Source organism: Corvus hawaiiensis, chromosome 15, assembly GCF_020740725.1.
Source record: "Corvus hawaiiensis isolate bCorHaw1 chromosome 15, bCorHaw1.pri.cur, whole genome shotgun sequence".
Lineage (NCBI taxonomy): Eukaryota > Metazoa > Chordata > Aves > Passeriformes > Corvidae > Corvus > Corvus hawaiiensis.
In genome coordinates, this window is record NC_063227.1 from 14,435,731 (window position 1) to 14,449,848 (window position 14,118).

Below are 14,118 nucleotides of genomic sequence, written 5' to 3' on the forward strand. Positions count from 1 at the left end.
GATCTTACACACACAATGGCTGTGCTTGCTCATGCTGGCTGTTATGAGGTAAAAATTTAAGCTCATAGTGAGCTGCTTAAATGGTACCACTGGGACCAGACCAAAAGCTTAACAGGATTCAGAGCCACACGTGATGTAGGGCTTGGATTTGTGTTTTGGTTTCATAGGTCAGCAGAGCCAGTGCTGCTCTCAGTCCATGTGCTCTCTGCAGGCACAGCAAAGGAATAAGTGCACAGTTGAACTGCAGTGATTTCCTAGGCTGGTAATTCCCTCTGTGGTTTGGCAATGCCTGAAATGCTGCTGGAAATGGAGCAGGTAAGGCTCTGGATATTTGCATTAACAGGTTGCTACCACACTTTGATTACAAAATCAAGGGAAAAGGAAACAGGAGGACGAGAGAGGGAGGGAGAGACTTAATTATGCTTTAGTCTCTGTGAATTACAGTCTGAAATGTTAATTTAATGAGTGGTCCATTTAGTCACCCACGGATGCATTATGCTTAACTGACTGTGAGCTAGACAACAATAGCATTTTTATTTAGCTGTTCCATGAAATCGTAGTGTTTCACAAAGTGAATGTGACAATAATAAAGAAATTGAAAGTATAGGTAGAACACTACAGAACTCAAGGTAAATATTTGAGGAAAAAATAGATTATATTATATAATAAAGATACAAAACCTATATATAATTTAACTTATTCTGGTGACATATTTTACAGGCTGATTGATGATTGTAGCTTGAGATTTCAGGGCTCATGCTTTTGCTATTTTCTTCCTGCTCTGAGCCTGGAAGACAAAATTTTTATTTCCACATCATGGTTTTTGTTAAGAACACAGGGAGCTCTTCCAGGCTGTGTTGGGAGGAGGAGATGTGACATCAGGTGTACTGGGAGTTCTTACCTCCATGCTGATAAACAGTTTGGTATTTCTTTGTAGATTTTTCTTACTGATTTCAAGTTATGAATTACTGATATTTTGAAATAGAATTCTAAGGTTAATGGAAGGGAATTAAATGTCAATAGCTTGTTACAGAGGGAAAAAGGGCATCTGCATTCCATGAAGGCAGAAACTAGCTGAAGTGGTTTATTTTAATTTTTTTATATATATACACCTTTTTGTCCTTTAAATGTTAGTTGTTTGCCATAAATAAAGGTCATTTACAATATTGTATTAAATTTAGTATGATGCTATTAAATTTTGGTAGACTTTTCTGCTTTTCTTCATTGAGTACTACCAATTAAAACTCTTTTAATCAAGTCAAGTTGAAATAAATTCATCGGGGTAGATACAAGTAAGTGTGAATGTAGCTACAGTGAGTTTTGGCTGGTAATTTTTATGCATCTACTTAAGTTCTCCTGCTAAAAAAATGCTAGGCCTAGTCTCTGCCTTTGTGGGACAGAAATGGTACAGTAACGCTTTGTATACAGTATCCTGTTACCTTCAAAACTTGTATTAAAAGAAATCAAATCTGTCACCTTGTAAGCATGTAATGATACACGTAGGATGAGTACTGTAAGCAGTGCTCGTTTTCTCAAAAACAACCCTCCCCTTCTCTGTGGGATTTACCAGTTGCTTTTACATTTAACTCTGGATAAAGGCAGATTGAAAATGCTTATTTTCCACCATTCTAAGAAGAGAAATTAAGTAATTTTTAGTGAATATGTGAATATATGTGAATATAATAGTGAATATATGCAGGGTAATATGATATTTTGGTCTAATTCTGCAGTTCACTTTGTTTTTCACAAATGAAAAATCACAATAGAAAGTTCACAGTTTCAGTAGGCGAACTTTGGTCCAATGTTAAAATTCAGCGACACACGTGCTTGCTGCAGTAACTTTTATTATTGTTTAAAGCACCATGAACCTGAAAAAAAGAGCCAGCCCTGCAGCTACGGCAGCCCGGCGCTTGTGGTGCCCCGGGACCACAGGCTCCCTCTGCTTCCCTTCTCCGCCCTGAGGCCAGAAGCGTTAGGAGTGGGCATCGCCTCTGTGTTTCTAAATGCTAGGCGCTGTTGCCAAGACACTTTGAGGCTTTGAGCCGCTGGGCGGGCTTGCTGCAGTCCCTCACAGTTTGTATTGTCCCCCTGCGCTTCCCGCCGCTCTCCCCTCCCGCCACGCGCGGGCCCCTCTTGTCCCCCGAGACTGCGCCTGCCCCTTTAAATCCCCGTCTTGGCCCCGCCCCCTCCGGCACGCCCCAGCCAATGAGTGCGCGGCAGCTGGCGGCGCGTGCGCTGGGCGCGCGCGCCGGGGTGAGGGCGCCCCCTGTCGCGCGGCGCTCAGCACGGGCGCGGAGCCTCCCTCGCGCAGCGCCGGGCGAGCCGCGGGCGCGGAGCGCGACCAGGCCTGTCCCGGCCCCGCCATGGTCGGCCGGGAGAAGGAGCTCAGGATCCGCTTCGCGCCGGGACGCTGCGAACTCGTGGAGGTGAGGGCGGCGGAGCCGGCAGTCCGCCGTGGGACGGCTGTGCCGCTGTGCAGCGCGGGGCCGGGCGGGCAGGCCCGGAGCGCTGACGCGTTCGTGACGGGGCCGGGCCTGGGGGGCCGCGGCCGCTGGAGCTGCGCCCTGAGGGGCCGCGGGTACCTGAGAACCGCAGCTGGGAGCGCCCGCGGGCTCCGAGAGTCGGGTCATTTTGTATCCGCACGGCGTCGCTGGAATGGCCACGGAGATGTTGTGCTCGGCAGCCCGCAGTGCTCGGGGGTCGCGGCTCCGGTCTCGGTGGGCCCGTGGCACAGGAAAGGGCTCGGTGATAGAGACCCCATGCGGTGATTCCACATAGGAGAATCCTCTGGGAGGCGCGTCCCTGCCTGCTGTCCCGGGCGGTGTCGGTGGTGCCCCACAGGTGTACGTGAGCTACCGCAGCAATGAGGGTTGGGCGTGTAGGGAAAGGCAGAACAACTTCTGGCAACGCGAATGTAAGTTCACTTGTCATTGCGAGCCTTTGGAAAGCCCCAGGGTTTGCCTTTTGCTTTCTGTGACTGCAGAGGATGTCAGAGCGGAGAGAGTTCGGTCTCATGCTCCCTTCCCTGTAGTGACTTCTATCTCATCCTATTATGTTGTAAATCTGTTATACCAGTAACTTCCGGGCTTTAGTGGCCATTCCTTAAAATTGGTGGTTTGAGTTCATAATGATTTTCTAAATAAAAATATAAACCTTGAAAATCTTTATGAAAAACTTTATAAGTACTTGTTTTCTGGTTTTCAACTTGAAATGCATCACGTTTTGCTCTTTTTATAAGTTATACTGTTATTTTATATTTCGGTAGTGTCTACAAAGTGATCTGGTGTCTCACAAATTCTGTTTTTTAATCTGATAATGCTGTGGCTTGTTTATTTTTATGTGAATGAGACTTCTAAACACAATACTTTTTTATTATTCTTGGTGAATATGGACATCAGATAACATTCAATTGGATGGTTCATCATAAAGCTCAAAATTGCACAGTGATTCAGTAGTGCTATAGACCACAGAAATGGTCCTGCAGCTGGGTGATGTCCTTTGAGGGAGCAAGGTAGCATACACAGAAAGAGTTCATCTGTGCAGGTTTTGTATCACCAGATTGTTAAAACTTCTGGCAAGAAGAGGTTCAAACTGGTAATTATTTGGTGTTGGATTTATGAGAAGCATCTATCATTTGTATTGCTCTTTCAGAAACAAGTGACTGGAATCAATTAGTCTTGCAGATAACAGCAACAGCATGCAAGCTGTGCTTGGTGAAAGCTGTGTTTGTATCTAGTTCAAGCTGTACTGCTGATGTAACATCCTCTTTAAGATATGTAAAATAAACTTAGATGAATGAGGCTTAAAAACGTCAGATTTTGCAAATGACACTTTGTTTTGTGTTGGTCACTTTCTACTTACTGAAGATGTTCAGTGACGTTTTTAGAGAACCTTTTGACTCTGTTCTGCAGCAAGTGTTGGATATTTATTAGCGGGTATTTATTGGCTGTAGAAGCCCTGATCATAGGTTCTGTGACACTTTGTGCAGACTTTGCTAAGAAAAGAAGTACTGAAGAAAATAGTAGTTGCGTGTTCTTGCTTGTGCTGTTTGAGAAGCCTGGGTAGTCTTAAAAATGGTCAATCAGTTTGTGTTCTCAGGTAAAATTTAAGGATAAAAGTAACTTTTTGAAACATCACGTGCTGCAGTCTGTCATTTTCTGGCAACTGTCCAGATGTAAATTACTAATTTTCTTCCAGTACTAATGAGAATAAGTCAGCCTTCATCTGGAGGTTTAGAGTTGAGAAAAATGCATGTGCTGTGCAGGGAACTTGAAACAATTGTTTTGGGGTAGGCTGTTTCCATCGGGCCCCTCTGTATATACCCTTATGGAACAAAAGCTTTGTAACTTCAAGGGTGAAAGACAGTAATTTGGGAGTGCTGTGGCTTCCTGTGCTGCAATCAAAGAGTAATAGTCTGGTACGATGCTTAGAAATTATTGGGCTGCTGAGATTGCATAGCAGAAAGCATTCTGTGATGTACAGAATTATGGTAAGTTGCCACAAATTGTCCTTGTGTGTAAAGTGGTCAGGAAATGCAAGATTTATGGGTTCTGCACAACCAAAGTTTTTTCTGCACAGGCATGGTAAAGATATGCTTTCATTTTTGTTTTTAGCAGGCAGTTTTTGGGTTTATTCCTGGCAGATACAGACAGAAAGCATTAAAGGAAAATAAAGTTGCAGAGACAGACATGGGTCTTGTGTTTGCTGTCTTGAAAAACTGGTATGTTCTAGTGAGAGGTGGGATGAAGTTTGTGTATGCTGATGTTCGCAGCTGTCCCACATACCGAAATGTGCAGCAGCTGAAGTACAGCTTTAGTTTGTTGTATAGATTGAGAGCTGAAATTGTCAAATCACTTCCAGATGCATTTTGTATCTTGGTTTTACTTACTATTAGACTATTGTGTTGAATAACAATTAATTACTCTTCTATTTAATAATAAAATTCAAGTCTTTAATTACTACAGTAAGTTATATTGTATTGCTGCAGGTTTTAATAGGCACAGTCTATCCAGAATTATTTGTTGTAGGATTTGGACCTTAAATGTCACATCTTTGGGGTCCATTTTCTAAAGAAGTTATTTCCCTCCTTTCAGATTGCACCAAGTTATCAGCTTTTGAATGAACTTAAAATTCTGTCTTCACTAGTGGTTTGGATTGTTGTAGAAGTAAATGAGTTTCTCACTGAAATTTTGTTTTCATTATCTTTGAATATATGGTTAAATAGCTGACTGGCTGCAGTATTGGTGTTCCCAGACGTTGGTGTTCCATGAGACACTCCAAAAGACTCAGGAGAAGCTTTTTTAATACAGTAGCCTCTGACTGTAGCCTTGCATACTTTTGAAGAAAAAACAGTGGAAAATTACACTAGAAACAAAACTTTTCCTGTTGTCATTTCCCTAGGAAGATGTTGACATTCCCAGTAGGCGAGTTTTGATCACTGGTGCTACAGGACTTCTTGGCAGAGCTGTGTTTAAAGAATTCAATGAAAATAATTGGAATGCAGTTGGCTGTGGATACAGGAGAGCTCAGCCCAGATTTGAACAGATTAATCTTCTGGACTCTATTGCAGTTCATGACATTATCCATGATTTTCAGGTAAGTTTCTGGAGTATAAAGTGGATGGGAGGGGTCCAGTAGTCAGCTGATAGTGCTGCTGAGTTCTGGAGCATGAGTGGGGCTAGTGCTTTGGCAGAGCTCTGACAAAGGTGCGGCTGGCGTGTTCTGCCCCACCCAGAGCAGAGGTTTGCTCTGTAGGTACAGACAGCTCTGGCCTTTGCTGTGCTCACTACAGTTAGGCTGCAGGCACAGCTGTACATGCCAGGACACTGGAAAGGAAAGGAAAAGATATGTGTGGGTTATTGACACGGTAATGTGTTAATACACAGTTCTGGGGAAGTGGAGGAGTATTTGAATACAGCAGCAGTAACTCGGTGTAGTGTGCAGTGTTCACTGCTTTTTCAGTCTAAGTGCCAAGAGGTATATGTAAAACCTGAAATACATTATACAGGGTGCTATTCTATAAAATAATCTTAAATGTCATCTTAATAATCTGCATATGTCAAATAAGCTATGTGTAAATAGCTTACCTAAAAATTTTTAGTACCCTTGTGTGTGTGAGAGATATGTCTTATATTAATATATATTTTACTATACAGAGTTAAAAAGAAAAAAACCCCACAACTTCAAGCTTGCTGTAAAATCAAAGATACTGAAGACCATAATTGCACAATTAATGATAAATGGTTTTGGTATCTTGTAACAGCATGTCTGTATTGTAAAAAAATACTAAGGAAAAGGTGTGCCTCAGAATGCTGTAATTAAAAATAACAATGCTAATTTTTATTACTTAGTTTTGCCTGAGGGGTGTCATCGCTAGAGTTAGGGTGTAACTGCCATCTCTTGACATGTGGGTTGTTTAAAATTAGTCTTTAATTTCCAGCCTCATGTTATAGTGCACTGTGCTGCTGAGAGAAGGCCAGATATTGTAGAAAGTCAACCAGATGCTGCTTCTCAGCTCAATGTGGCTGCTTCAGCGAACTTAGCAAAAGAGGCAGGTAAGGAGACCATCTCATGGATTTGGTGTCTTGTTGAAGTCCTGCATCTGTTTATACAGGGACATCAATACAAGTAGTGTAAGTGTGAATGTCACTTCTGCCCTCAGTGTGCTGTTGATCTGTTTTCAATATGAGTAGCGTGCGCAACTCTGTGAAGGATCAGGGAACAGACAAAGCAGCGGGAATTAATGTGATGGAAGATGAGATCCTTGGGAGATTGGTTTAAGGGTCTATTGATATTTCAAAGAAGGCATAAATTAATATAAACTATCTATAAACATTTTTCTTCCTAGCTGGAGTTGGAGCATTTCTGATCTACATTAGTACAGACTATGTATTTGATGGAACAAGCCCTCCATATAAAGAGACTGATGTACCAAATCCCCTGAATTTATATGGTAAAACCAAATTGGAGGGTGAAAAAGCAGTTCTGAAAAACAATGAAGGTAAGACACTCAACCATTTTTAATACAGGCTTTCTATTTTTATATTAGCTTAGTAGACTCTTAAGTCAATGGTGAAGTTGAAAAACAATGGAAATGAGTTTCAGAGAAGAGTATGACTAGGAGTTGGTCTCCTTGCTCATGAGCAATTCCTCTTGCTTATATCTTAACTAAAGCTTTTATTTCTTACCTGTTCTGATCTTCATTAATGTTATTTGTCTGTCCCTGATGGACATTTGTAAGCCTTTGTCTATTGTGAATCTGCTGTTCCTAAGGAAAGGTAAAATACTTCATTCAATATATAGCTGCAGTTATTTAGGGAGATGTATTGCAAGTGTTCTCAATGTATGTTTACTTAAAGGGAAAACCAGACTTGTGATTCAGTAATAATACAGCTCAAATCAACATGGAGTCTTGTTACTCTTTGGATTTTGCTCTATTACATATGCCAACAGGCCACCCATTTTGGTTTTAGTCACGTGCGCACGTCAGATTACTGCTTGTAACACTTTCTAAAAGGTTAATAACATATTATGGTTTTAAACAACAGGATTTTTAAAATTTGTTTAAGTCTTAATGAAAATTCGGCATTCAAAATAAACAAACATAATTTTAAAAATTTTTCTTAAGGGAAAACAGTATGTTCCCTTTAATTTAAGATTTATTTCTTGTATAAAAGAGAGATTTGGCTGTTTCTAGTTAGTGCACTGTCAGTATCCAGTCACAGATTATAAGGACAGAAGCACTTGTATTTTATCAAAAATTCTGAAGAAAATAATCTCAGTGCACACGCAGAAGAGGCTTCTGATATGTCAGTATGATACTGACACTGTGCTTCTGTGCTTCCCAACCAGAGAACCAAGCTATTGATAAATTAGTGTGATGATCTTCCGGTAAGTAAATATATGCTATGTATGATGGATTTGTCATTACTAGTAAGAAAAAAACTTTGTCAAAAAACACTTTGATAGGAAAGTCTTATTTAAGTAAAAATAAATTTAAATGACAAGTTACTCACTCCACCTCTACATTAAATACCATCTCCAAATTTGACTGTGATGCTGTTTGCTCCCTCTTCTAGATTGGTAACGAAGATAAGACTTTACCAAATCCGAGAACGTGTGGGTATCTTGCTAGACCCTTCCCCCAACTCAACACTGCAGCTTGGTTTTGTAAACTTTTGGAGCAGGATCTGTCAGGCAGCACTGGGTTACAGCAGTGGTATTATTAGCAGGAGGAGTGTCGAGGTGGTGCTGAGTAAAGTGTTTGAAAATATGAGTTCTCTTGATTCATACAAATATAAGTATTTTCCATGTACTGGTGTTCCAACCAGTAATTTGCTGATATGGTGTAGGTAGAATTCTGTTGGTCAAATCTGTAGTTGTGTGAAGAACTGCCCTGTCCATTTCTGTTGTACAATGCAAAAATCTCCAGTAAGTGGGTTTAACAATTTTTCACAAAGATACTTTACTTTGGTTAGAAGGGGATACATGCTTATAAATATATATATGTATAGTAATGCTTATAAAACTACAAAGTGTCAGGAGGTTCTCAGGAGGTTACTCATGAGGCTGATCCTCTTCACGTCCCAGAGAGCTGAGAACAAAAGGAAGGCAATTGTCTTCTCAAAGAATGAATACTTCTAAAGCAATTAAAAAAGAGATGTTTCAACCAGTATTTAAAGAGAGGAAGAACATACCTGCTGAGTGACCAAATAAATGCTTCTAGAGCAGCAGGCAATCAGTGTCATGTTGGGTTTTCTATTTGTTTTTCCTGTCTAAGTACTTATTCTGGTTTACTTTTCTGTGAGAACAATTTTTGTGTTAGCTCTTTCTGTTTGTCTTGCCAATAACTATAGCATTTTTCTCCAAATATATTAAGAATTGCAACATTTTGATGACTTCAGCTTCTAATTTCAGGTCTGACTTTTTTGTTTTCTCTTTCAGCAAAACTATCTATTACTTTTAAGTAATTTGTCATAGCCTTGGATTTCTCTTCAGAGGCTTTTCGAGTCTTCATGACAGAGATAGACTACTATGATGTATTCCATCATGAAATATGCTTCTCTTTGCATTTTGTTAATTTAATTTCTCAAATCACTGTCCTGGAATCTAACATTATTTACTATTGTGTTCTGCGAACCTATTCCTTATTTGTCAAGCTTTTTATTTATTTCAAGGTTCATGTCTTTTTTTCTGGTAAATAATATCCTCCTTTATACAGGAGGTTTCTGCATGATGGGTGAAAAATCTTTGTAATTGATGGCTGAATTGATGACTTGTGATTGGTGAGAATTTGTCTCCTTGCTCTTACCCAGTGAGGATGGGGAGTGCTGGAGTAACTGCACAGAGCAGTCGGGTTTTTTAATTTTTAATTTTTGTTCTAATCCAAACAGGCATTTTTATGCTGCTAATGAAAGCTTCTTAACTTTCTGGAAATCAATGGCATAAGTGAAAATAAATGCATATAATCGTGGTGTTTATAAACTGGTTTTGATATAAATTAAAATTATATTCTGAGAGCCAACATACTACTTGCATTTTATTTGTGATTTGTAGATGCTTAATATGATCAACATATTTCTTAACGCTTCCAAACCACTTTTTGGATTATGCTGCAGCCTTTGTACCCACCCATGAACTAAAATATTCTTTCTTTTAGAAACCGCAGTACTTAGGATTCCTGTCTTGTATGGAGAGGTGGAAAGACTGGAGGAGAGTGCTGTGACGGTTATGTTTGATAAAGTGCAGTTCAGTAATAAATCTGCCAACATGGACCACTGGCAACAGAGATTTCCTACCAATGTCAAGGATGTAGCAGCTGTTTGCAGACAACTAGCAGAGAAGAGAATGCTGGTAAGAGCAAGAAATGAGCCTCTGCAAGGTGAAAACAGTTTGAGTTCTCAGCTTTGCTTCTGAACAACTGAGAACTGCACATCACCTGGACTACTTGCATTTCTGGAATGCTGGGAGGGAGGAAAGAACTGGCTGTAATACTGCAGGATCTTTACATGACTATGGGGGTATTGTGGTCTTTGAAACAAAAGTGATTGAAGGGATGGGACAGAACCTTCTGAAAATTGCTTTGTGTCTTCTGGTATAGAGGAGAGAATTAGAAATGCCTAACTTTTTCTGATATGCCTTTTACAAATTGCTAGTTTGAACTAAAAAAAGCCATGGTGGTTGAATGTAATTCTCAAAGATGCCCTTGGTTTATTGTATTAAGAACACTGAAGTGGCAAAACAAAGCCACGGGACCGAATTACTTCTTTGCATTTGTTCACCAGAGCATCTTCAGATTACCATCTTTGCAAGGTTACAGAATCAAACAGGAAACAGCCACCTTTATTTTTTCACATGGTAACTTTGAGAATATGGACCGTGGACATGGTGCAGTCGGTTTGATTGGACCTGTACAGGGGTTGCAGTTTAACATTCAGAATGTGTGTGATGCCTTTTGCCTTTTTTAAGTGAACTGCTGAGTTCCTCCTCCCCAGCTCTTTGACCTTGCTCAGTTGGTGAGCAGCTCCTTTCCCTCCTCTTCATTCTACAGAACATAAGCTGTTGGTGAAAAGTCAGGTCAAATAGAAGTAACACGAATTTCCAGTCTCAGTCCCTGGTCAGGTGCTCTCTGAAAGGGTACAGACGTTTCTAGAACACCACTGAGGTGCTGTAAGGTGCCTTTCGGGATAGGGTCTTGCTGGATGATAGTGCTGCACAGTTCTTGCACAGGAATTAGCCTGAGGGCCAGGTGGCTGCTTCCTTTCATCTGTGTTTCCTGTTTCTTCTTTAGGACCCATCAATAAAAGGAACATTTCACTGGTCTGGCAATGAACAGATGACTAAGTATGAGATGGCATGTGCAATTGCAGATGCTTTCAACCTTCCCAGCAGCCACTTGAGGCCAGTAAGTGATATGTTGTTGGACCTGTAGGCAGACAGATGTGCTTGGGCATTGCAAGTAGCAGGTCTCCCACTGGCTGTACAAGTGATCTTCCTCTTCAGGATGGGCTGTGCATGTCCAGCACAGCTGGATGTGCTGGTATCAAGCATGGGGAATTGACACACAGTGTCACAGGGGGCTGGCTGGTATCAAGCTCAGGAAAACAACAGCTATTTGACCTGCTGAATTAAAAAAATTAGTCAGTCAGTCAGTCTCCAGTTTCCCAGTCTGTAGTGTAATGGTATTTCTGCTGAACTGTTCCCCTGAGTCACAAGCAAATCCATACTTTTTTGTTACAGATTTATAGAACATTAACTTGAAGGTAGGGCTCTGTAAAAGCTATGCAATGTCCAGATTTATTTCTGAATACATGCACTTAAGAACTACTAATTATTTTTGCTTTGTTTAAAACATGTCTCCTGCAGTTTTATTGACATTTGAGACTACTCTTAAAGACATAGTGATAATGTTGTGGGAATACAACATGTCAGTAAGATGTTATCTATGTACAAAATAAATTCCAAGAATTCAGAATTGGTGAACGCTGGAACTGAAATGTGATTTGGAAGATGGCAAGAAAAACAATGGAGAACACTTAGTCTGAATTTTTTCTGCCCAGCTCTATTTCTCTTCAAGTATATTGATCAAGACGTGGTTCCATTAACATTCTGGAGCATTCCTTACCTTGTGACAATAACGATAGAGTGAAAATATGAATGAAATGTAGAAAAACACAAACAGTAGCAGTAATTGAGTAAGAAAAATTTGCCTTAAGACACTTCACCTGGCCTGACATGTTGAAATAAAGTTAACTACAAAACAAGCAAATAGCAAAAAAATCCCAATCAAAAAAAACCCCACAAAATAGTTGGAAGGGAGGAGGGGAACATGCCTATATAGAAAACTGTGAAGAAAAAGTTCTAATGTATATATACAAGTATTTTGTCTCTTCTCATTACTTATTGGTGTGGGGTTTTTTTTATCTTCTGTTTTCAGATTACTGATAGTCCAGTTGTGGGTGCTCTTCGTCCGAAGAATGCTCAGCTGGACTGCTCCAAGTTGGAGATGCTGGGGATAGGTCAGAGAACGCCATTTCGAGCTGGGATCAGAGAATCACTTTGGCCTTTCCTTGTTGACAAGAGATGGAGACAGACAGTCTTTCATTAGTTTGTAACTTTTTTAGTAAAGTATGGTATGTGGCACTTTTTTAAAAGAAAAAATAGTTTTGTATGAGTGTTCTTAAATTGTGGCATTTATGAGCTTTCATTTAATTGGGTAAACAAATGGTCTTGCACTAGTGAAATTTAGCCTAAAAAAAGTTCAGTGACAAAAACTGAGCCTATGTGATGTCATGGATTTTTCCTTCCATTTGTACCAGTCTTAACTTAATATCTGTTCTTGGTGGGTTGAGATTCTTAGTAATCAGTACTGTGTGATGCTAAGAATGACTCAGATCACTTGCTCACTTACTTTTGGCTGAAATATGTTGTTGATGCTTAAGGTCTGTGCCATTGTTGTATATACCATTTCTCCATTAAAGACATGGTCAGTTACTTTATTGCCAAAAACCTGAGTTTTTTGTTTTTAACTTCTGAAAGTGGTGTTCTTAGAGAGTTAAGCTGAAGTAGGAATCCTTAAATGTTTGTTTTGCTCTGATCAAAATGTTTTTTAAAAAAGTGAAACTTTATTTTTGCAATTATCAAGTGTACTTTTTATGCTTGAAATATTTTCAGAATGTTCTGTAAATTGAATGCCTGCAGCTTTGTATTTGTACAGTACGTTGTATGCATTTGTTTTCATGGTGACTTATAAAAGCTAGGGGAGGGTGGGGATGATGGGCAACCAATAGTTTTGACCAGGGGGTTTTTTGGGTGGGGAATTGGAGGATTTTTTTAATTATTTTTTTTTCTTTTTGACTGGGTGGTTGTTTCTTTTTTGTATGAAAGCACAAAATATCTTCGTCTTTCCCTTTTTGGGGACAGCATTTCCAGCTGGCTAAATTAATGGAAGATGTTTGTTAGTCAGTACATGGGAGATGGAGAGGAAAGGTGTTTAAGAATTTGTAGCACTGTAGCGGCTTTTGCACAGACTGTTGGACCTGGCACTGCTGCGGCTTGTCCTGGAACAGCAAAGTGTGTGTGGTGAAGGTTTGCAGCATAATAATGGAACTGCAATAGTCTAATATAAGACAGTCTTTAGTCTGCTTAAGTCTAGTCTTAAAGCTGGACTCAATAGCCAGATAATATGGAGCAAGAACATTGTTAAGCTTTGTTTCCTTTTGAAGTTGCAGAATCAACAATATAAATGTTCTGATATTGCTAGCATATTATTAGTAAAGCTAGTAAAGGTGCAATTGGATGGTCATTTATTTTTCTGAGGTTGAAATGAAGGGGAAAGGAAAGATGTGCAGATTTTTTTTTTTTTTTTAATTGTGTGGGGGAGATACACACAAAAATAGACCAATTGAAGGTCTTGTAAGGGTCAGCTTTACGTTCAGTCATTTCATTTCAACTGGCATACGCTAAGCATTCTTAATCCAAATTTGTTTTTATTCTGAAGTCCTGATACACACATGGTAACCTATCTCCAAAATGACAATAAATATATAGTGCCAGCATGAGAAACAGTTGTTGATTCTTTCTTTACCATCAGGATTTATCTGAATCATAAATGTTTGCAATTCCTGAAATCTCTGTGCCCTTTCAGTGTTAGGGTTTTTTTCTCTGATTCAAGACTTATTTCCAGAGTTAGATTAGGTTGGATCAGTTTCTCTGTCAGTGTCACTGCCTTGGAGATGTGATAAATGTACACACAAAAGATACAGAAGGCATTGAAAATATGAGCCTGTAATGTCCTGGGCCTCAGGGCTGGATCAGGAACATTCTATGTTCCTTCCCCTTGCAGGGAGCAGTTTGACCAGAAAGGAAAAAAGGATGACTTTTCTCCCAAAGGTAAAGGACTTAACTGAGATGAGATAGGTATTTTACTGGGAGGACAAAATCGAAATATTTGAACTTTTTTTTTCCCCACCGAGCAGGTAAGTTCCACTGTCCAGTTACAGCCTGTCAGAGGGGTTCCATGTCCTCAGCATCCCCCTTGGAGACTGCAGTCTTGAGGCACTTTGCTACTGGACAGACACCTTGGCTGACATTTCCCTCCTTTGGTTTTAGAAATCTAAG

General features: G+C 40.0%; 1 protein-coding gene across 3 annotated transcripts; it reads left to right on the forward strand.

Annotated features, from left to right (window-relative positions):
• Nucleotides 1-212: 212 nt before the first annotated feature.
• Nucleotides 213-13,563, forward strand: MAT2B (methionine adenosyltransferase 2B). 3 transcript variants are annotated; one of them, XM_048319742.1, is made up of 7 exons: nucleotides 213-315; nucleotides 5,401-5,595; nucleotides 6,440-6,554; nucleotides 6,848-7,000; nucleotides 9,659-9,852; nucleotides 10,790-10,903; nucleotides 11,936-13,563. In XM_048319742.1, exons 1-7 carry the CDS (start codon nucleotides 286-288, stop codon nucleotides 12,104-12,106), a joined length of 972 nt encoding a protein of 323 aa, XP_048175699.1. In that variant the 5' UTR covers nucleotides 213-285; the 3' UTR covers nucleotides 12,107-13,563. The 3 variants fall into 3 exon arrangements, with proteins under 3 accessions (XP_048175699.1, XP_048175698.1, XP_048175700.1); XM_048319741.1 differs by lacking the exon at nucleotides 213-315 and adding an exon at nucleotides 2,281-2,426; XM_048319743.1 differs by lacking the exons at nucleotides 213-315; nucleotides 10,790-10,903 and adding an exon at nucleotides 2,281-2,426.
• The last annotated feature ends 555 nt before the right edge of the window (nucleotides 13,564-14,118 follow it).